Genomic DNA, 23,605 nt, shown 5'->3' with positions numbered 1-23,605 from the left:
GCGCAGGTAGTGTGATCTCACGGGGAGCGCTCACTCTGTTGCTTTTCGCTGTGACATTTTGTGAAAACACTAAAATAGAAAAAACAAACAGACTCCTCAATTACGCTTGAATTTCTCCTGAACCACAGGTTGTACTATTAAAACGAAGCTGCCACATTTGCGGCGGTAAAGGCTGAACAAAACAATGTGGGATAGTGGGTTAATAGACTGAAACTGGCTTAAGGTTTCCTAGATTAGCCTACCCACTGACCCACAAAGTTAGTTTTGTTTCACAAGAACAATGTTTTTGGAAAATGGCTCAAGGCTATTGAGTGCGGTGCAGGTGTGTGAGATACAGACAAGGATAAACTGGTAATTATTGGTACTTCTTATCCCCTTATTTCTGTGGTGTTGACACCGCAGAGTATCTACCAGTCTGGGAAGCAGTCCTCAAGGTACAGTCTCAAAACTATATCAGTGCGATCGGAGGATAAGGCACAACTAACGAGAAGGAGAGATACAGTGAAGACTTTGGACAGATGAAATGTCCTGATTTTGATAAAACTCTTCTTTCACTGTCCAGCTGTATTTTTTTTATTTTATTTTATTTTATTTTATTAAAAAAAATTTTTCTCTGAAGCGATTGATATTTAATTTTGTTCTCGTAAAAAATACAAGTGCCAGGATTAAACAAAATACCGATTTTAATACTATTTCGCAAAATAGGATTCAAACGGCAAGGATTCTGTGCATTTATATTTCATTTCTATTTTTCCGCCCTCTGTACCCTCTGCTGCCAGCGAGTGCCATCCCTCTGCTGCTCTCTGTTCTCGAGCCTTTAATCCCCTTTGCCCTGGAATTAGTTCCCATGCCCATTAGATACCTCACTCAATACATTCAATGGGACTCTGGAGCAGGCTTTATATCAGCACATAATCACACAGCACACCATGATAGCATGTGTAGGTGTATTATAGCTACAGGGACGTGTATTTAACTGGTATTAAGGGATATTCGGCCTCACGTTGGTGCGCACTGATGTAAAGACCTTAATTGGTTCACATTAGACATAGGTCAAATGGATCTGCTGGCTTAAGCAAAGTGTAGTCATTTTACAGAGGAATGGCCCTCAAAGCCTTGTTGGCCTAAATTTTGTGTGAATGTGTATGTGTTGCAGACCTGGCATGAACTCTGTGTACTGCTATACCATGCATGCGGTTGCACACTAATTTGCCAACTATAAGGCTGACTGGCTGAAGGCTGGTAAAACAAGGACAAGCGAGTTGAGAAATGGGTCATATGTGAGCTGAGGTAGCCAGAGCAAGTTAGGGATAGCGCGTGCATGCCCCAGCTGACAGCGGCTGACTGTCGCTGGAGTGGAGTGGAGTGGAGTGGAGTGGAGTGGAGGCGAGGGGAGGGAGGAGGGTCATCTTGTGGTTAAACTAGGCGACAGCTGAATTAACTGAGAGATAGAAAGAGGATGAGAGCAGGAGCCCACGACTGAGGTGACTGCAGGGACTCATTAGGAGAGAGTTCAAGCGCAGGCGCTGCTCTGCAAATCCACAGAGCCTCATTCCTCCCCCGCTGAATAATGTACATATAGTCGCCGCAGTAATGTCAAAATTGACTTTAGCCTGCCGTGTCTGTTACTTTATATCCAATTCTGTGGGAAAAATCAGTCCCAGAGCATGAGACTTTTGTAATTACAAAGAATCTGATGGCGCTACAAGCCTCTTCTGTTTTGGCGGGGTACACGGGGAAAGAGGGCCAGCAGTTGTTGAAACCCTAAGGCTAGTAATTAACAAGATTAATCAAAGTGGGGCTGCGATCTCTAGCGCACTACTGGACTGGATCATTGTCTTCCTATAGCAAAGTTTTATTGGTGCCACTAATGTCTTTGATGAGCTTCTAATCTGAAACAGCTATAGTAAATTTTCATTGGTCCAGAGGGGGTTAATTGAATTGAATTAACGTTAGACTCCGGCTCTGTGATGTCACAAGGAAACTTTTCATTCGACTCAATTGAGCTCCATCTGTAGCTTATAAGTTTCACAACATTATTATGCTCCTTTTACAACAACGGCAGTCCAGCAATTACACCAGACCAGTCTTTGAAGACTTCCTGTACAAAAAAAAGAAAACCGGCACATGAAAAGCAGCTATTCTCACATACAAATGCTCCTCAAACTGTAAAAAACCTGAAAATGATGCACTATAAAAGAACGGCTTTTCTTGTGAGAAACCCAGTTTGCAAGCCAGAAATTCCCCTATGATTGAAGCTTCTTTGAAAAGCAACTGATTAGTCCTGATTTAGAGTTCCAGATTAGATTTGAGTAATCTGAAAGAGCCTTTTCTCCAAATGTCATCATCCGTCATATTTAATCCACTTAGGTTGTGCGTAGGTGTACTGTGTTTGTGGAAATCTAATAAGACACAGCTACTCAGCTTGCGGTACAGATGCCTTGGCATTTGTGCATCAGAGGAACTTACAATATTTTGTCATCACTACATTTCTGTCAACCAAAACCAGGACGTAAAGCTGAATAATTGAAAGGATGAGATGCTTTGCATTATTTACAATTAGTGATGATGATACTTATGCAGTGTAGTTCATTCGGTTGCAGAGAATCTGTTTTTATTCCTTCTTTTAACACCAAAGTGACAAGTTGAGAATTCCTTCATGTGATCCCAGACTGTTTCAGTTTTCCACTGTATAGAATTAAAAAAAAGAAGGAGTGAAATTTTGATATCCAATCAATATTTATACAGTGATTTTCCATAGAGATTCCCGAGCGGTGGCATAAATTATTTTGTAATGTTATTATCAGATGGTGGAGAGATAGTCGTTGGAAATTAGCAGGGAGAGTCTTATGGGCATACTGTACTCCGCTCAGGACTCTCGGCTGTCGGGAAAGCCTCTCCTCCTGGTTTGAGCTGGTCTTTGTTTTATGATAAGAGCCGGAGAAGAGAAGGCAGGCTTTGCCATTTTTTTCCTCATAATGTCAGCTGGAGGAGCTCTCATAATTTATGAGACACCTTGCATGAAATGTTCATGAGGAATCTTGGAAGAGATACAAATGGCAGTGTAGCTCCAGCAACAGTACAGGCCAGAGGAGTCAGAACAGATCAACTAAGGTAATTGGGTCAGAAAAAGTTTAGGTTCACAAGGTGCACTGTTGTGGAGCTGCCTGTGTTTCTTTTACAACACAACTGAGCATCATAACTTAATGTATTAATAGGCTTCCAGTTTAGACAGCTTTGTGCATTGTCTAAGATACTCTGGTGGAATTCATTTGCATATTACTGAGGTCGCCCTCAGCAACCTCTTAGGAGTTTGCTTTTAGATGTGCCTCTACATGTCATAACAAGTGGGATGTGTGTCAGAGTAAAACCTTTCTGATGCTTTAAAAAGAGCCCCCCACCAACCGCGCTTCCCCACCACTCTCCACCTCCACAGTCTTCAAATGCCTTTGGCCAACCGTCTCCCCCAGTACAGATAACTGTTTCCATTTACTCTGTGAAGGTTCACCTTTATAGTCATTCTCGATGTTCATTTGGCGTGTACACAAACAATAAACAAAAGTGCTTCCAAAATATGCAGGTGCAATATGAACAACACATTTACAACTACAGACACTTAGCTTCATATAAAAAATGCAGCTTAAAAAATGTTTTTCATCAGTTCAGTTTCCATCCAAAGAAATAATGCAAATTTTGACGGAATTTGAAGAAAATCAGTAAAAATGCAAATTGATAAGTTTCCATTTACTACTAAGATAAGCAGCTGGTTAACCTGCCGCAGAAGAAGAGGGAGCAACAAGACGACGTAACTAAAAGAGTGCAAGTAAAACCTCAAACAAACAAAAGTAAAATGTCAAAAACATAAGACGATTGTGTTTGTTACAGTCTCCTCGTCGTTCCGAACAGCCCTGATGTTTTTCCTCTCGAACGGTGAAGTACAAGCTTCGGTGGATATTTAAGTCACGTGCTTCGTGTGCGTCATGATTTATTCGCTGGATCTGTTTTCACTGCAGACAACGCTGACCCGACATTTCCCACTGCTGCTGCTTCACATTAAAAACATTCAGTAGGCAAAACACGGAGCAGCTTTTATTGTGAAAACCGCCACAATGTCTTATTTCTGACAAAGTAGCTGCTCAAGTAGAGGTTTGCTGTATTATTAAACCGCAGTTGCTGTAACCACGGCAACCACAGGTGTTGCCAAATCAACCAGGACTGAAATCTTAATGATTAAGACAAATTAAAATGTGTAAAAAAAATTAAAAAAAATAGTGTGACATGTAATTAAATAGCTGAATAAAAATAAAGCTTTGGATCAAATGAAAATACTAAAGATAATGAATCATAACATTGTACTGCACTTAATTCTGACTTTGTTTTGATGCAAATAGAAACAGCAATACTTTACCTACCTACTTTTTTTTTTTTTACACAGTAATCTCCTTGTAGGCCTTTTACTGTGAAGAGCCTGTTTCCTCTTTCCCTATCAGAGGATTTCCTCCAATGACAATGGCTGAGTGTTTGGCCCTTGTCTTTGTTGTGCTGTGCTGTAATCCATGTGCATGTGCATGTGCATGTATGTTGCAGCACTCACTATGAGGCAGAAGAGCATAATGCTGCTGGAAGGAGGTCAGCGACCACCCAGGGGCAAGGGGGGGGTTGGTGGGGGGGGGGGGGGGGGCATCATATGAGGCAGTCTGGTGACATGGCAACTCATCTAAAGCCCATGCATCACTATACCACCTACAGTGGATTATAATGTACGACTGCAAATGACAAGATTATACGACACAATAGCCACGGATGATCCATCATAGCTGCCTTTTGTGAAGGAAATGCAGTATGTATGTCAGTGTGAGGCTGCAGATTTGACTTTTAAGACCCTTTTTTTTTCTCCTCATTGAAATCATGTTTAACGCTTTGAACGACAAATCTTGTAAAAAATCTGTTTGTGCAGCTTCAAGGAAAACTGTCTCTAACTCGGTTCTTTTATGAATGAGATCTTAGCAGTTCTGCTATGTCATCATCTTGTTTGTAATCGTTCACGTGATGTTTTCAAACCTTAATTATATTTGTGACTGTTTTTAGCGCAGTGGGGTGGGGGGGAGATGCCATTTCCAGTCAACATGGAGTCGTGTTTTCAGCACAGTTTACGGCTCCTCTATGCCACTTTGGTCCTCTCATTATCTCGTCCCAGCGCCGCCGCCGCTGACCTCGCAACGCTGCTTTCTAGTTTCTCAGATGATGCAGTGTGCCAGCATGGGGCTTCTCTTCCCAGCGACAGAAGCCCGCTTTTTGGCAGCGGTTCACGTGAGGTGACCACCCCCCCCCTCCCTCCCTGCCCCCCCTTCTACCCCCTCTACCACCTCCTCTCCCTGCTCCCTCCCCTCCCCTTCCTCCCCCGCCAGGCTCGGCGCTTGCTATCCTGCCTCGTTGAGACAGCTCCACTGAGGCTTGCAAGATCAGCTGCCGTGCGAGCCCAGCTGAGGCTTCCGGGCACTCACGTTGCTAGATTTCATTTGTGAGTGAGCGTTTGACCTCAGGAATGAGTAGACATCCGCATGCTCATGCACGCAAACGCAGACGTACTTTACAAGCACACGGGTGCGCACGGATAAACAGCATATAAACACACAGACGTCTTTGAGCGCACAGCTTGTCCACATATTCTGCTGTGCACACACACACACACACACTCACCTGTTCCCTGCCTCTCTCCTCTCTCTCTCTCTCTCTCTCTCTCTCTGTTTCACCTCATTCGCCAGCCCCGCTCGCTCTCTGGCACCCCTCCATGTCGCTCCCGCCAACCTGCTTCTAAAACATGTAACCTACACTCAGGCCCCCTCGCTCTGCTGCCGCGGGGCCCCTGACACGCCGGGCCGTAATGCTTAGTGGCACAGGCTCGCCTATCCTCCGTCCTCCACCATCACCGCAGCAGTTCTGCAGATCGCTATTTGCTGACATTGGGAATGAGATTAAAGGCGGGGGTTAGGAAAGAGGCATTCAGAGATTGAAATGCAGCGATGACAGCTATTTCTCTTGTCATCCCAAGGCAACCGAGGGCCACGGCACTGTCGGGCTGCACGCGGGCCAACGTGAGGCAACAAAGTAGATTAACCTAGAGGGGAGAGAGATGAAGCGGTGAACAAATCGCGGCCTCTGGTGCTTCAGTAGCTGCCGGTTACGCGCCTAATGTGCTCAACAGACTTATTTTCTGCTGTTAACCACTCGCTGACCTATTGTTTATGTCTTGAATTAAGTGCGAAGAACTTATCACAACTTTGTACCTTTTTATTTGCCTCACCTTTTTAAAGGTGTCACAATGAATTCATGCTGTACGAGAGCGAGGAAACACTTACTCATAAATCGAACCAACTAAAGATCCATTTGTTGTCGCCACATTTCTATTAGTTTTTTGTTTCAATCCCTTCCCTCTTACCCTGTTGTGTGTTGTTAATATTGAACCACAATATATGGAGTGGTTGAACGTGTTTTGTGTTTTTACCACCGGATCCACTGGATATTTTAATCCAAGCACAAAAACTTAAGTTGAAGTCCCAAAATGGATTTTGTGGTTCTTTTATTAGTTTTGGATAGGAGCTGTAGTTGCCGGCTTTGCCTTTGGGGTTTGCAAGGGTTGCACCAGCAGAATTGTATTCTTTAGTAACACAGTGTGAAAAGTTTGGTCTCCCACAAAAAAGTTCCTTGCGATCCTTCTTTACATGCACGATCTTTGATTTCTGACGATGTAAGATCAAATTGAGCTGCAAGTGTGCTCCCTCTCTGCCTTTCATGCTGCTTCAATATCACGGCGTGAAAAAACAAAGAAGGCAAAGACTGAGGGAAATCTGAAGCGTTCTGCCACTCAACATCCCCCATTCCCAAACAACAGCGTCTCACTGCCACTACAAATACATTAGAAATCAATTATTTATGGAACAGAGTCAGGGCCTCTTTAATCTTTTCTTTTTATCCAATTAAATTGTCTAACCATTCTAAGCCTCTATAGCTCACAGGGAATGCGCTTTTAAAAAAAAAAAAAAAAAGAAAAGAAGAAAAGAGTTTTTCTTCAGTCCTTCTTTTGACTTTCGATGTAACAGAGAAGAGACACTTCTGAGAGTTAAAGAATGAAAGGAAAGAAAGTGAGTAAAGTGTAAATGAACTCCCCCTCCCGCCCTGTCACCGTTGGATTGGTTCTACAGGAACTATTTGAAGTTTTGATATTAAGACTCTGGTTCCATTCCCCGCGCAAAGGGACGCTGGGGAGCGGTGAGGCCTTTCATGCTTCCTTCATGCCCAGCTGAAATAGTTCGAAAGTATTTGGGATCATCTCCACGGGGGTAAATACGATGTTGCTTCAATTGCTGTCCTGTATTATTCAAGAAGTCAATTGAAGTAGTGTCTCAAAATTGAAAATGCTTACTTCTGATGCCGACGTGTGAAATTATTGATGTGAAGCATTGTAAAACACTCGGCACGTCTCTCTATTATCATACAGTAAGACTGTTAGAGGCGGGAAAAAAAAACCTTCACATTTTCACACTTTGTGGAATCGTTTTCATACAACACCGTGAAACACACATTTTAATTGATTTATTGTTTCATTCATGAAGCAAAGATGAAAAACCAGTTCTCCAGTTCCACCTTCTCCAACGTGAAAATTATATTGTATAATAATATAAAGAAAGACAGATAACTGAATGAAAATAGAGATGAAACAATTGGTCGAGGAACAAGAAATTAATCTGCAACAATTTCGATAATCAATTAGTGGCTCAAGTCAAGATTCTCAGGTTTTAACTTCTCTAATGTGAGAATTTGCTGCTTCTCTGGGTGAAGTTGACTCTTGTCATGAAGACGTCACCGTGTGCCCTGGAAACTCTGATGCCATTATAAAGACAGAACAATTTAATCAGCCAGAGTCGTTTATAATGAAACTCTTAAGTTCAGTGGCCACTTTAGTTAGTTACACCTGTACAGGTAAACACATATGATGCCTGTATTTGTTTAGTTTTTTTATTTGTGGAAGTCTCAGTTCAGTTGTGTGTTTCAGCTTTGAGCTCATAGTTAGTGGTGTTGTACCAGAGGACATTAATTTAAAGTATTTAAAGTATGAATGTTTCTAATGTGTGTATTTCTAATATATACAATGTGAGTGGGAAGCGTCGTCACTCAGTGCAACCATACGTTTTATAGACCGATCAGTTAATTTATTAATCCAGTAAATAACCAGCAGTTTGATGGATGACAAAGGATCGTTGTTAGTTGCAGCAATAAATGAAAGTAATCACAATCCGCAGCCTCGATTCAATTACATTTTTATTTTAAATCCTGAAACATAGTGCAACTGATTGAATCTTGTCCGATCACATGTTATATTAATAATCTCTCACGTATACGACACATACACGGTATCCTCTGTATCCCCATTGGAGCCCGTCACCGCCAACGCTCGGCAGCAGAGATCATAGCGTCATGTCTGACGTGACATACGCTGTGTAACGACATGTCATGTTAACGACGTTTAACTCTCAGCACCTTTTTAAACTCTTCATCTTATTATTTAGCAGTGTTTAACATTTTGGGACATTTAGAGGTGGAGGAGCAAACAGCTGCAACCAGCCTCAGATCTGCTGCTCTTTGTTTCAGGATGGCGTGCGTGTGTGTGTATGTATGTGCGTGTGTGTGTGTGTGTGTGTGTGTGTGTGTGTGTGTGTGTGTGTGTGGGCTGCTGATTTGTACACGCAGCATGGCATGACATGTCTGTTGGTATGCGTACAGTATATGATACATGTGTCTATGTTTGTATATATTCCTCTACATGTGTGGCGTGTCTGGCTCAAAGAGATACTTTTTTCATTGTGTGTGCGTGTGTGTGTGTTTGTGCGCGCATGCGTGTGTGTGTGCGTGTGTGTTGGGGTAAAACTGTGTACACTGTAAGCACAGTCGTGCACAAATAGCTCCTGAGGGCCCCTGCGATCACAGACTGCCAAAAGGAAAAGGATTTCCGAGAGGTTTCCTTCTCGCTATTTAAAGTGGGAGCCCTGTGGGACATGTCTGGCATTCTCATCCACTCACTGAAGATGGCCTGTGATCTGAAGCCACTAACAGGCTCAGCGTGCTCCGTCTCTGTCTCTCGCTCACTCTCTCTCCCTTTCTCTTTCCCTCTGGCTCTCTGAAGTGATTACCCTGCTTGTGATTCCACTGACACCCACATGTCCCCCCGAGACGTGCCTTCGCTAGTTTGTTTAATCTGCCTCCCTGTACAGTAGGTAACACAGCCATAATTGAGGTGTGGATGGAGCTGTGCGAGCAGATGAAACCGATACCAGGTTTTATGAAAACTTGCGTGCGCTATGAGTCGACGCGGATGACGGCAGATGTTGAATTAAAGTACGAAATGTCTTCAACGGCAACTCTTTGTTTTTCTAAATGTCTCCCGAGTCAATAAACGGCGACTCTCGTCATAATAAAAGAAAAAGTCACAAATATCAGCGCGCCGATGAGGATTTCCAAATGTTGCTGGAAAAGTTGTGGCTCCAGTCATTCTTTAAGCAACTTCTCTCAGTTTCCAGTGAAGCTGCTGATAAGATAATGAGTTATCTGAGATTAGAATACCATTAGCGAGCCTCGCAGTCAAGCAGATATTTGATCTCAACAACATATGACTTCCAAAGTTGCGCTGATACCTGAGACAGATTCCGCTTTACACTCCGTTTGAATTTTTTGATATGAAAACAGTAAGTGGAACTGTGAAAATGCAAGCATCAGATACTCTATCTCCCCCGGTTAGTGTCTCGCCTCTGTCTGTAACACGCTTGAACCGCTCTGTTCAGAACATACAGAGTGTCAATCATCGCCAAAATCAGCCTTTAGATGAAGCAAAAAATGAAAAAGGAACAAAAAAAAATGATCCATAGAACTGAACTTGAATTAATTAAATATACTATATCATACTCCCTCAGAGAGATTGCATCTGTCCTCAGATGTGTAAAAAATAAAACATTCTCAGATATCTTTTTAAACCCTATTATTGTAAGATACCAGTAATTAAATTGACAGTGTTATTAATTGGGTTGAAGATAACTTGCATTGAGTCGAGGACATCTTAAACTCAATTAAAGATATCTCCAACTCAATTAAAGATATCCAAATGCCATGTCCCGCAATATGCAATCAGGCTCTTCCTGGCGCAATAGTATCAGTTCACTTGTGCCCCTTTTACAAAGACTTAGTTGTTCTTCTAAAGTTTTCTTTTTATCATTTAAAGCTTGACTTTTTTGAAATAGATGTCACACTTTGGTGATGTCTATAGCCTTTTTAATGTGGCATAATTATAGTATTTAATCCTTCCTTATCCAGTGTTTGAAATAGAAATGAAGATTAGACACTTCTGACATCAGGAAATGAGGCATTTAAAGGGATAGTTCATCCTTTTTTTTTGGGGGGGGGGGGGGGGGGGGGCAGTTCACTCTGTGGATCCTGTGGTCGAGCAGTCCGAGCGAGACAGACAGACAGAGACAGACGGACGGACGTGAACATTAGTAAATGGAGAAAGGAGATTTAACTCAGAATAGCACTAAAAATGAATATGCACTTTACACAACGTGATTTAAACCTTTTATTCTATTATTTCTGATGCTTATTTTGCCTAAATAAAACATCAATCAACAGCAAGTTGATACTAACAATCAATTAAAAATGAGTCATTTATAAAGAAAGTTTCAGCTTCTCAAATATGAAGATTTCCTGTTTTTTTTTTCTTTTTCTTTATTTATTGTAAATTGATTGTTTTGGGCGTCTGATTGGACAGAACAAGCAACTGAACGATGTCACATTGGACTTGGAGAACTTCAGCATGTCCTGCAACTTTTTTTGTTTTTTTGTTGACAAGTTGAACTGAGCAATAAAATGAAGCGCAGGAACAGAGTCGCTCTCTGGGAGGAGACTCTATCTTCAGTCTTCAGAAACACAGGAGTCTCCTGGATAATTGAACAACTCTACAGGTTTATGTTACTGACAGCAGTTTAAATTATTTCAACTCCATTTTAAAAAAAAACAAAACGAAAAACACAGGTTTAAATGTTCAAATGACAGAGTGAATGGGCCTGAAGTAGCTCGTTACACTTTGCGTCTCTGTGACTGAGCAAAATCAAAATGATCATTAATTGCAGCCCAACTCGATTCTTCTCTTCGTATCATTCAGGTTATTCAAAGAGCAAAATAGTTCCAGAATAACGTATGTGAGATCTTTGCCCCTGTTTTTCACTTTTAGAGATGTTTTAGTTGTTTAGTTTTTAGTTTTCATGTGTACTGTATTAATCTGATGACGAGGCCCGTTTCCTTTGACCCGGTCGGGCTTCAGCTGCTGTGTGTCACCGTGGTCCTAAAAGTGTTGAGGGAGATTTGCTGCGCTGTCGGATGCTTCTCATCAGGTCGAGCTGTTTGTCATCACTGGAGCATCCAGCAGCCGGTTCATGCAAATAGAGTCGCACTTCACAGACCTTCCTCACAATAATTTACATGATTGGATGATTTGTCTGGACTTTGGCAATATTTTCAGTGAGCGGAGTGTGACTGTTGGTTTCCTGGTAGATGCTATCTGACCTTAAATATCTGTGGATTTATAGTGAATCTGGGCTCAGCCTCCCCCTCCTCTCCTCTCCTCCTCTCCTCCTCTCCCCAGGGCGCTGTGCCAGCTGTGGAGAGAACGTGGTGGGTGAGGGCACCGGCTGCACTGCCATGGACCAGGTCTTCCATGTCGACTGCTTCGTCTGCATGACCTGCAGCACCAAGCTGCGTGGCAAGCCCTTCTACGCTGTGGAGAAGAAGGCATACTGCGAGCCTTGCTATATTGTAAGTAACTTCTGCCCTTTCGAATCCACCTGCCTCTCCCCCATGTTTAAAGCTCACTGTGGTTATTTATGTGTCCGTGGGGGCGGGCATACCGGTAGCTCTGTGCCTGCAATGTCCATATATTTTCACTTCAGGCAACCACATTTCATTTCATCAAGGGTGCCAGGCTCACCACACACTTCCTCATCTCCTCCTTAGTCCTTGGTTCTGTTCTGTTTTTCGCTCCCTTGGTGAAACTGTCGTTAGTGATTTCCTCCAGTTACACAACTTTAAATAACTGATGATAAATGAGTTTGTAGACGTGAGGATCCCAATACGATACATACTGGAATTAACAAGGTTGGCCTTGTGACATGTTCAGTGTTGAATGTGTTAGCAGACCATATTAACAATGGATCAAATGACTGTGTGTAATGTGAAAGCAGTTGCTCTTATCGATGCTTCACTTCGCTTTGAAGTGTCTTTGATTTCCTTGTTTTGGTTTTACAACCTGCAGCTTTACTCTTTTGTTTAGTGAAAACCCACTGCGACAGCAAGTGACAGACAGACGATGTTAGCAATTAGCTAAATATCTTACATCTAATATCTGTTAACATTTAGCAGCTACACGGTCAGATATTATTCTCACAAGTTGGTGGAGTGAACACTGGACCGAAACACGACTCCGTAAAAATCATAATGTTGATCCGTGATTGCTAGTTGCTAACACTTTAGCCATGTTGACTCTGAGACAATAAGGTGATGATATGTTGTATAATTAATTCATTATGTTGCGCTTTTCTAGTCTCATCATCCACTCAGTGCTGCTTTACAATGGAAGCCACATTCAGCCATTCACAAAGTTCCTTCATCGTAGACTTATACCCCTTTCTCTCCCAACCATATTCACACACCTAATACACCTCAGGGGGCAATTTGGGGTTCAGTATCTTGCCCAGGGACACTTCGAAATGCAGACGTGAGGAGCCGGGAATCAAACCACCAACCCTCCGGTTAGTGGACGACCCGCCCTACCTCTTGACGCCGATAGTGTGGTGTTTACAGCTGTCCACCGCTGGTCAAAAACATCAATTCATGTTCGACTAACGTTGGAGACACTTGAAATGTTGCCTGTTGTTGACAGTGACATCAACGCCGAATGTTGAGAGCAGCACAACTTCAGATTTTTACCTTGGCTGTCTGGTGACTGCTCACCTCTAACTTTTTGCAGCCCAGGATATATATTGATAGACTTGTCATTGTTCTCCCTGAATAATGATATCAGAGAAGCGTTCATTGATTGTCTTTTAATGGAGGATTTCCAGATATCTCTTCCTTGGTGAATTAGATCACGATTATAAGAACGATGTTTTCACAAGAGCTGATGCTCAGCTATCTGGAGTTACAGCTGATGAGCAGTCAGATATGGTTTAAACGCACTTGATTTATTAAATTGGTGTCAAAATCATGTTACTATGTAACATGGTGATAATTCTCTGTGTGGATCAGATAAAGCAGGAGATTTTTTGGTGTCTTATTCCTCCTATTCATTGTTTGATTTTCTGTCTCCTCTAAAATCTACAGTAGGTAACAAACAGAAAACAGCTTTTTTTTCTTTTTTTTTTATTCCTTCTGTGACCTGTTTTCCTGTCACTATGTTGCGCAACACATATGAAAGTATTTCCTGGCACAATAATGCCAGGAAAGACGCATCATCTTACAACACCACAATGAAATCATTTTTGCAGAAGTGTCTCCCCTTGTTCAGTTTCATTAGAATATGGTTCAGTGCTGGAAATGACAGGAGCACGTTTCCCAGTGTCAGCAATATCATGGGTAAGTTTGTAGGTCATTCCTGGAAGCTGAGACAGGAAGAAGCTGTGCAGCACAATGAGCCATTACAATGGAAATTCTGGGTAACAGCTTTTAACTTTGACTTGTTGTTGTTTTATTTCAAAATGCAGTTTTTAAAGGTCCCTGTTTATCTATTACTTTAAGCTCATTATTTCAAGGTCCCATATAGTCTAAAGGGTAGATGTCAGTGTGTAGTTTGATTATAAAGCAAGTGTAGGTTCTATATTAATACTGTGAAAGTATCAAAGCCTCAGTCTACAGAGAAATGCTCACAGCCAGTATTCAGAACAAGCCGTCAGGACTTCCTGTAACTTTGTGATGTCACAACAAAGTAGTCACAGCTCTCAACCACGCCCAAGCCCCGCCCACCTGCACCCACCATCCAAACCTTTACAGGATTTGGTTTCTCTAAGTGTTTTACCTGAAATCTGCTATATTTTTATTAGATTACTTAGAAAACAGTCAGCCAATCAGAAGAGAGGCTCAGAGCCTCCTTTCTCTCATCTGATTGGCTTACAGACCTGTTGTTACTAGAGCTCCAGAGAGAAGCCTGAGAGAGGAGATGTAAAACTACACTGAGATGGTTTTTGGTTCTTAAAACCACAAATATATCTTCTTCTTCTTCTTCTTCTTCTTCTTCTTCAAAATAAAATACAAGAAAAGTGTAAAATATGAAACTATGATATGCATGAGGCAGAGGAAATGTTATAAGTAAGACCCCTGATGTGAAAACTAGATTTAACTTTAATATCCCTGGCCCATACCTGCAGCTTGTGTACAGTAAGTTTTTTTTCTGCAGGGCCCCTGAGACAGATAGAAGCCACACTAAAAGAAAAGCTGTCAGGTAGTTATTTGCCGAGGAAACACAAACGTTCCACTTTCCAGATTGTGGAAAAGAGAGTTTTAAGGAGAAATAATTGGGCTTGTACAAGCATCAGTGCAGCTCGCAGCTCGCTAGTTAATGAGGAGGTTAAAGCTTTGTTTTTGGTAGATCAGGGATAAAGCATCTTGATGACCAGGGCAGTTCAAAGAATAACAAGTTGTCGTAAAGAAATTAATTAGAACACACACTGATGTGGTTGATTCCTCTGGCACGGCACGTATTAACACATACGTACAGTTCCTTTACATCACTTGCAGGAAATGGCTTGATGTGCACTTTACCAGTAAAGTCTCAAAAGCTGAGCCACATGACGTTTAAACCAGTGGCAGGCCCATCTCTTAAATCATCCCTTTTCAGAGGCACTCACTGTGATTGTAGTTGTCTTGTCTGGAAGTTCTCCAACTCTGATACATGCGCTAAAGAGGAATGGGATAATTTAAGAACTTTATTTATGCATTTCATCAGCATAAATGTTCTTCTGGCACAAGATCAAAAGGATGGGGGAAATCTGAATTTCTTAATGAAAGTAATTTCTTCTTCTTTTATTCCCATCCTCAGGGTCATACGCCTCTGTACGATTAGAAAATGAACGTGAGAGTTGAGTCTCTGAAGAGAAATGTCATATCCCAGAGAGGAAGACGAAAAACTTCAAGTCAGCCTCCAAGTCAGTCAGTCTAGGAATCTCTGAGAGCAAAACGAATGTTAATGATGCTCCGTCAGTGTGTTTGTGACTGTAGATTCCCACACTGTTATATCTGCAGCTTATTAAACCCGTTGTAACCAGCTGTTTACAGAAATTAAGTATTGCACTTCCATAAGGTTGGTGGAGCCAGAGCAGAGACTGAATAATATGAGTTTTAGTGAATAAAATGTTGTGATTTGACTTAAATGTCGACTTTGCCCAGTTTTGGGAGAAACCCTTTTTCAAATTCAAGTGTAAGATGAGAACTTCAGTGCCACTTTCATGTCTGTGTGCTAAATATTAAGCTAGAGCCTGCAGTTGGTTAGCTTAGCTTAGCATAAAGACTGGAAGCAGGGGGAAACAGCTAGCTCTGTCCAAAGGTGGGAGGGAAAAACTGCAATTGTCAAAATCAAATCAAAGCAGCAGAGCCTGAGACATTTTGTTCAAGCGCCAGAAAGCCTACATTTCCCATGATGCAGCTTAATAGTGCAGTTTGTGAAAGCCCTTTTTGCCTCGTAAATATCCATGTCTTTCAAACTCATTGTATTTGCTGATAAAGAATGAGTCAAAAGCACATTTAAAAAAAACTATACAACAGATGAGCAGTTTTTATTTCCATCCTATATGTTATGTACTCCAAGGGTGAAATTAATTTTCCTCACTCCCTCTGGCAGTCTATTGCATTTGATGAGGAATACCTCACAGGTATAACAGGTGCCTGCGGAAACTTACTGTTTGTACAATATTATGCAAAAACCCATTTATCCCTTTGCCAGGAATTGTAGGAATACATTTTGCATGCCACGGTGATTGCCATCCAATAAAGTTTTCTACCATGTATCAGAGCAGGCGATCAGCATCCGCTTTATCTAGGCTGAGACTTTACATATTCTGTGGAACAGTGCTGGCGTTTGTATCTGCAAGATCCATCTCTTCCGCTGGGTGATTTGCCTCATTCAAACTGTTTGTCTAGATATTACTGATTCCTTTTCAGTAATGTGCAGGAACTCACCCACATCTGTTATCGTCACCCGTCTACTCTCTGATTTTTTACAACCTGCTATCTCCCAGTCTAACCAACCTCAGTCACACCACTTGTCCACGAATTGCAGGGCAGCAATCATCCTTTTGTCCTCGGCACTTCCGCGGTTTGCCTCCACAGAGGACTTATCGCTGCCTATTTGAATACACAGTGATGGTGATAAACTCTACAGCCGCCCAATTAATGTCTCGTTTTGCATGGAGTCATTCGTAATCATGTTAATGTGACAACATCGAGTTGCCATTGGGTTTTTTTGGGGGGTGTTTTTTTTTTTTTTTTTTTTCTGTGTGTGTGTGTGTGTGTGTGTCTCAGCCTGAGGTGTCCCACAACTTCCCCTGTTCCATGTTTGCACAGATGATAAGACTGAAAGTGTGAGTGTGAGTGCAAACACCACCCAGAGAGCCGTCCATCATAGTTACCGAGAGACAGCAGTTGCAGTAGGTGTTGCAGTGCCACTAAGTGTTTTACAAGAAGGCAAAAATTCAATTCAAAGTATTTCAGAGTGTTTTTTGTTTTCTGCAAACTAGAACAAATTACTCACAGGACATCTGGAAATTCACAAAGCCGGGTCGGAGAGAAACCCAGTAGGACAATATAACAGATCATATCCTAATATTCCTGACTCAGTGTGTCCATCAGTGATGTGATGGTATTTTGGACTATTAGTGGTGTCATATAATCATAATCCTCTGTATGGGTGGATGATATGGTGTCAGAGAAAGTAGTAATGGTCGAACAGAAGAGAGTCAAATCACATCAGAAAATGTGTCAGTTAACTGTGCGGCAGACTATAAATGAAAAATGTACTTTTTGGGAAATACGTTTGTTTGCTTTGTTACCGAGAGGTAGATGAGAGGATTGATATCACTCTCTGTATGCGAAATATGAAGTTAGAGCTAGCAAACAATTAGCTTAGCTTAGAGTAAACAGTGGAGAAAAAAAGGGAAACTTTTTCTTCTACAGCTCACTAATCAAGACATTATGTATAATTAGTTTAATCTGTCCAATAAAATCCAAGGAAATGATTACTCTCCGCAAAGAGATCGTTACAACACGTTTGTTTTTATATGAATTAAACAAACAAGATAATGATTAGTGAGCTTTAGTGATGTGAGTGTTATTGAAGGTTAGAGCCTCAGTCAAAGCTGAGAGCTGTGATGTGAGATATAAGTGCTCCTGTCATTTAACAGGCCATTAGTACAATGAGTCAGTCGTGTGTTTATGTCCAGGTGTGTGTGTGTGTGAAACCTGATGTGATCTTTGAAACTATTTAGAGTCGGACTCTTTTCAACAATAACCATTTATTGTACTCTCTGTAGTAGCTTTCATTCTCAGTAGTGGAGTCCGTCAGTCGCACACTGAATACAAAGATTCACAAAAACAACCCCTTGTATAATCCAGCGCATCTGTTTGTAATTTTAACTCACCGACATCAGCCTCATTGTTTAATGTGTTCGCTCTCTTCACGCCACAGCAGAGCAGTATTAACTTACTGCCAATGCTAACCCAACATTTCCTAATTGAAAAGAAGTGCAGAGATTCATCATTCATCAAATATGTGTCAAGTTCTGTATTTTAATACTGGAATATCATTTTAAATTCTTGTAATGAACTAGAAGGAGCAGTTGTAATTATTGTACATGAAAACAAAGTCAGGTAGTTCGACTACACCAAACAGTGCTGTAGTATGAAACTTAGTGTCACCTGCCAACCAGCACTGAGAATGTAAGGATTAAAACTTAAACGTGTCGACTCACGTCAGGCTCATCTCTTGCTATATTCCCTGAACGACAGGCAACTACGACCATATTTATAGACTCTTGACTGGAGAAACCTTCACATCCTCACATCGTGTAGCAGCTGAAGTCGCTCAGTTGCGGTCATTATACCTTTTTAGAGAGTTCAAGCCAAAATGTTCTCAATTATAGTGGGATTAGAAAAGTCGACACATCTATTTGAATTTGTAGTCTTAGAAATGAAGAATAATTTCCTTTCTTCTTTCACTTCAGGAAGTCTGCCTCTAACCACGAGAGCATATTATTGAACAGAGCTGAGAGCAACAGGGGCTCTTCATCCATCTGATAGCTCAGCTGGTCTTTGAAGAAGTTCAGGCGCGGGATTCGGTGTCGCCGAAGGTTAATTGCTTACACAGGGAACCGTGCCCACTGTTCTTAAGTCCATTCTGTGTCCTCCGTATCTGCCTTGGTACTACAGTGGTGTCTTGCAAATTTCTGCAGCATTCAAGTTTTGTGCCCAGTTAATTTATTTATTTTATTTTTTATTTTTTTAAAAAGGCTCCTTAGCTGCCCTTTGCTTCAGGTTGTATGCCAGTAAACGGATCCATTCAATCTGCTTTACTGACACCAGTGAATGGTAAAAATGTTGCAGACAATGCTCAGTTCCCTGTTAGACGCAGAATCACATCCCCACCTTCCTGTTTATACTACCACTTCCTATGAATATAGATAACTAAAGTGCAATACTGTAATGAGACTGATGTAAGTAACACAAGGTCACGCCGGGAGCAGAGCTTCATATTTAAAGAGCAGTAATAAAAAGATAGGGATTTGCCCACATAAAAACCTTAATCTATTTCTGCTTCTTTTGACAAAATGTCAGAGACCACCAAGGTCACGGACATCAACTTGCTTGAATGTAATTGTGTTCATTATCTGGTGTTGTACCGCGGCTCTGTTATTTAAAATAAATGGGCTTTGGTCTCATTGGTTACACTCTCCGAAAGATTTTCCATTCTGCTATTGAAAATGAAGAAGTGCACACAGTAGTCCTGACCTGCCATTCACCAGGAAACGCTCATGTTTGACAGATGAGCTTTACCCTCAGTGTCTGTTTGTCTGTCTTTGAAAGTAGTAATGTCAGGCTCCTTGGCCAGCCCATTCACAGAAGCTTCATAATAGCTTAACTGTTTGACTTCTTTTTTTTTTTTTTTGTAATTAATTTTCCTGTGCAGACAAACTTTTTTGTAGCACAAACTCTTAGGATGAATTTCCAATATCAACTAGTACTGATCTTGAGAGAAAGTAACGTTTTCTATGGGACTCAATATAATAACAACTAATAAAAGTCACACAGAAGAAAACAACAGATCTGATTAACAACTGCTGATCCAATGAAGTCATAGTTTTCATGTATAATTTACCACATTTCTACATTTGTGACATTTTCAGACATTAGGTGAAAATCATACTTTGCTTTTCTTCTCCTGACCACTAAGACTTTTTTTTTAATGACTCTACCTTCGCTAAGAGAAGTCTGTGATAAACAAATGCATGATGTTGACACATCTGGTGCAAATGTTAACAAGCAAATAATTATCTAAAAGCGGTGGATAGAAAGTTTAAAGGTCTCATATTTTACTCTTTTCTTGTCTTTTATTTGAAGTGTTGATCCATAAGAAGATATATTTGTGGTGTTAAAAACCAAAAACCATCTCAGTGTAGTTTTACATCTCCTCTCTCAGGCTTCTCTCTGGAGCTCTAGCAACAAACAGGTCGGCTCTGAGCCTCTCTTCTGATTGGCTGACTGTTTACTGAGTGAAATAAACAAAAATAAAAATAAATATATATAAATATAGCAGATTTCAGGTAAAACACTGGTGGGTCCAGGTGGGCGGGGCTTGGTGACTGCTTTATTGTGACATCACAAAGTTCCAGAAGTCCTGACGGCTGGTTTTAAGGCTCAGTTTCTGAATACAGGCTGTGTGTGTTTCTCTGTGGACTGAGGCTTTGATACTTTCACAGTATTAATATAGAAGCTAGAGCTGATCTATAATCACACTACACGTGGACAGACATTTAGACTATATGGGACCTTTAAATAATTCTCTCAAAGTAATGGATAAACAGGTGAAATAATAGTTTTTTAATTGAGAAACATATAGTAACAATATCCACTTTTTACAGTGTTACTTACATCCATTAAAGATCAAGTGAAAGGGTGACGGGTGGAGTGAGTGAAGGAGCAGTGAAGGTGTACAAACACACACAAAAAAAAGGAAAGGAACTACTGCTCTAGTTGTGTTTACTGAATTTTACAAGTGACTTCGAACGCACCATAATCACACAATCTAGATAGCAACGTGGCACGACACCCAGAGGCGACAGGCATGGTGCCAGCTGTATTGGGGCTCCTGGTGATGGATGTCCTCCACAGCTCATCATATCAGACTTACTCTCCCATCTCACAATGGGATATCCCCAAGAACTCCCCAGAAGCTGCTGCTGTCATTGAGAGAGGGAACATACAATACATCCGATCACAGAGGATGATCTCTCCCCTCACATCCAGTCGCACTGATAGAAACTGTTCAGCACAGAAAAAAAAAGAGAGAGAGAGGAAGTTTATAATGTGGCTGTAATTAGAAATGACTGCACACCACCCACACACCTGTCACTCCTCTGTGATGGATATCCAGGTAGTCAGATCCAGAGGTTTGCAGCCAGCATGGTGAGTTCAGGGCCCCCTCCCCTCACCCACACCCCACCCCACCCCATATGCTCGTGGTTGTGGCGCTGCGGCTCGCTGTTGGCGGCTCTGCGTGTCTGTGAGCCGCCGCAGAGCTGCCGCTCACGGTGGGAGAACAGCCACGCACGCGGCGGCGGCGGCAGGTATACACCCACCCTGGTTTAACTTGTCGTCTGAGGCACGCTCATGAACACACAGAGACTCGCTTTCTGCTGACTTCGTCATCAAATATTCATGGCTGTCTGCATTAGCTTGCAGAGTTCTAATTGAGTTCTGTATATTCAGACGTGATTAACTCGGTCTAATTCCTCAAAGGAGTGAGCCAATTAGATAGCACTTGCATGAATAGGATTTCACATCTTAGTACGTCTCCAGACTTGCCAAGACAATTATATGTGTGTATAATTGCGCTGTACAGTGGGTGTGAGCCCACTAAACTCAAGCAGGTCATTATTTCTTATTACTGACCCACTCTACAGGAAATACAGCTGTCCTATCCATTACAGGCAAGTAAATGAAAAGCACGAGTGTTGTTATTAGAATACGCTGTTTGGACAAGAGACGGGAGAGTGAGTCCAAACACCGGGCCCTCTAAACCTTCCTCATGTTTTTTGTCTAAGCACCACCACCCCCCTCCCCCTCCCCCTCCCCCCAGGAGCGAGCAGGAGAAAAAATATCCGTGACCCAGTGCTGACCCACCACAATGTCACTCTAACTCATGGCATGAGAGAACTACTGCCGGGGTCTTTGTCAGTTTCTCTCTGTAACCAGAGCAGGAGACATTGCCCAAAGTCCAGAGGGGTCACATTCTGCTGCAGAGCTGAATTTAAGGCAGAGAGGCAGACAGGCAGGCCGGCCACTTTGCCTGAGCCGGAGAGAGAGATCAGGGCCCCCGCTGCCACCTTTTATTCTTTGAAGAAAGGCCTGAGCAAGGCATGATCTGTGTGTCGGCCCTGTCCCTTCACGTTGGCTTTAGCATGACGTTATCACCAGGCTAAAATAAGAAATCTGTGCGAAGAACATACAGCAGCACGGCTGAGTGTAAAGGAATGTATGAATTTCTAAATCTCACTTGATGTTTGTTAGTTTGTCAAGACTTTGTGTGAGACCTGCACAGGCAGAGCAGCTGCTGGTGAGAGCGATGTCAGGGCTGAGGCGGCTCATAAACTGTCCAGGCAGAGATATAAAATAAATGTAAAAAACAAATCAGGATAGGAGGCTCTGGCAGGATGCCATCCCAATCCTGCACACGCTGGTCGTCCATAACGCCGTGTGGATTTATTACACGGACAGACTGACTGAGCTGTGCAGGGCAGACCTACACTCGGAAGGAATCAGGGCCGTTCCAGGTCAGAGACACCGAAACCTCGACGCGCTCGTCCTGACTGACTGGCGTGTGCACACACACACGCACACGGGTGTCACAAACGCTGTGAATTACACAGCTGATAGTTTCAAGGTCACTGATCCTCAGAGTGAGCAAACCATTAGGAGAATCACTTTCCACTGCGTGACATGCTCGCTCACACCCACATATAAACAAACCACAAAAAAAAAAAACACTCACCTCAGTCATCTGCATTCAGGCAGCAGAAAAGATACGAGTGGGTGATTTACATAACACGCTTATAAATGACAGGATTTTGTAAAGGAGTCAAGTCATGTTAATAAATCTTTACATGCTCACTCTGTGGGACCGATGCTCAGAAAACTGCACATACAGATGGATGGAGAGGAGGAAGCCAGGGAGAGCGCCGGCCACTGGAGAGCAATCACTGATATAAAATAAATTTAAGTTGAATGTCAAGGGTTGTGGATGGGATCGTGTCAGGGGTCTCGGGTGAGGGATGGACCTCGGGGAGGGGGGAAAAGGCAGGGGGCTGTTCACTTGTTAACCTCTGCAGAAATGAGGTGGGAGGGAGATGATCATGATCACTGAACCCGACCAGCTGAGAGGAAACTCAGTTGTCCACACACACAGTTACACACGGACCTCTCCACCTCTGCGGCCTGAGCAGACCTCAGATCAGAGAAGGGCGGTGCTCCCACCATCCCTCCGCAAACGTGTGGAGATTTAAATGAGCTCCCAGCCTCCCTCAATACAAGCAGATTTCTGGCCTCTCCTTCTGGCCCAGACCTCCGTGATTTGGCTTAAAAACGTGGAAAACAAGTTTTTTTTTCCCCTTTTTAACCCTGACCATGATAATCCAATCTGCTGCTTTGTCAAAACACATTCACAACCGACTCAAAGTAGCTCCCACAACGTCTTTACTGTCTATCCAATACATTTACGGTGTCACTGTTACATTAATCCTTCATTGGGAATCTACAGTTTTGAATCGGCGGCTGTAAACACAGACCTGGGGACAGTTCTTTTTTTTTTTTAAATTTGCTTGATCAAAAGCTGGAGCCGAGTCAGCTGTGAGTGAGGTAACTCTGTTTCTTCCTCGTGGACATACTTCAAATAACAGGATATAAAACTGAAGACAGTGGAGAGCTTTTAAGACTCAGTGTTGACCTTTGCATTCATCGTGAGGTGTGGAATAATTCAACCGTACTATGTGGAGTTGGTTTATTAAATAGGAGGTTTCTATAAATGAATAGATGGAAATAACTAAATCATCTCCAGTGTGTCTAAGGCATCTTAATGAAGTGACGCGACAGATCGTAGATAGTCTTCCTGATGGTGTCACAGGAGTTTCACAATAAAAGACAGAATGTGTTATGCTTTTAAAAGGATGGACAAAAATACAGCGAAACAATGCGCAACCCAAAAAGTAGTACTGAAATCAATAATGTCCAAAACAACTGTTTGCGATCTCTT

The 23,605-nt window shown here is 42.1% G+C and overlaps 1 protein-coding gene across 4 annotated transcripts in view; it reads left to right on the top strand.

The window, feature by feature from the left end:
* The window catches only part of lpp (LIM domain containing preferred translocation partner in lipoma), a 141,350-nt gene that overhangs the window by 106,143 nt on the left and 11,602 nt on the right, over window positions 1-23,605 (top strand). For all 4 annotated transcript variants that reach the window (XM_056377608.1, XM_056377604.1, XM_056377605.1 and 1 more), the window contains one exon: window positions 11,687-11,856. In XM_056377608.1, coding sequence (XP_056233583.1) covers window positions 11,687-11,856 — 170 coding nt within the window. The remainder of the gene's footprint in view (window positions 1-11,686; window positions 11,857-23,605) is intronic.

This window comes from Seriola aureovittata, chromosome 6 (genome assembly GCF_021018895.1).
Source record: "Seriola aureovittata isolate HTS-2021-v1 ecotype China chromosome 6, ASM2101889v1, whole genome shotgun sequence".
In the NCBI taxonomy this organism is placed as follows: domain Eukaryota; kingdom Metazoa; phylum Chordata; class Actinopteri; order Carangiformes; family Carangidae; genus Seriola; species Seriola aureovittata.
The sequence above is the reverse complement of the archived record's forward strand: the minus strand, read 5'-3'. Positions and strand labels throughout refer to the sequence as shown.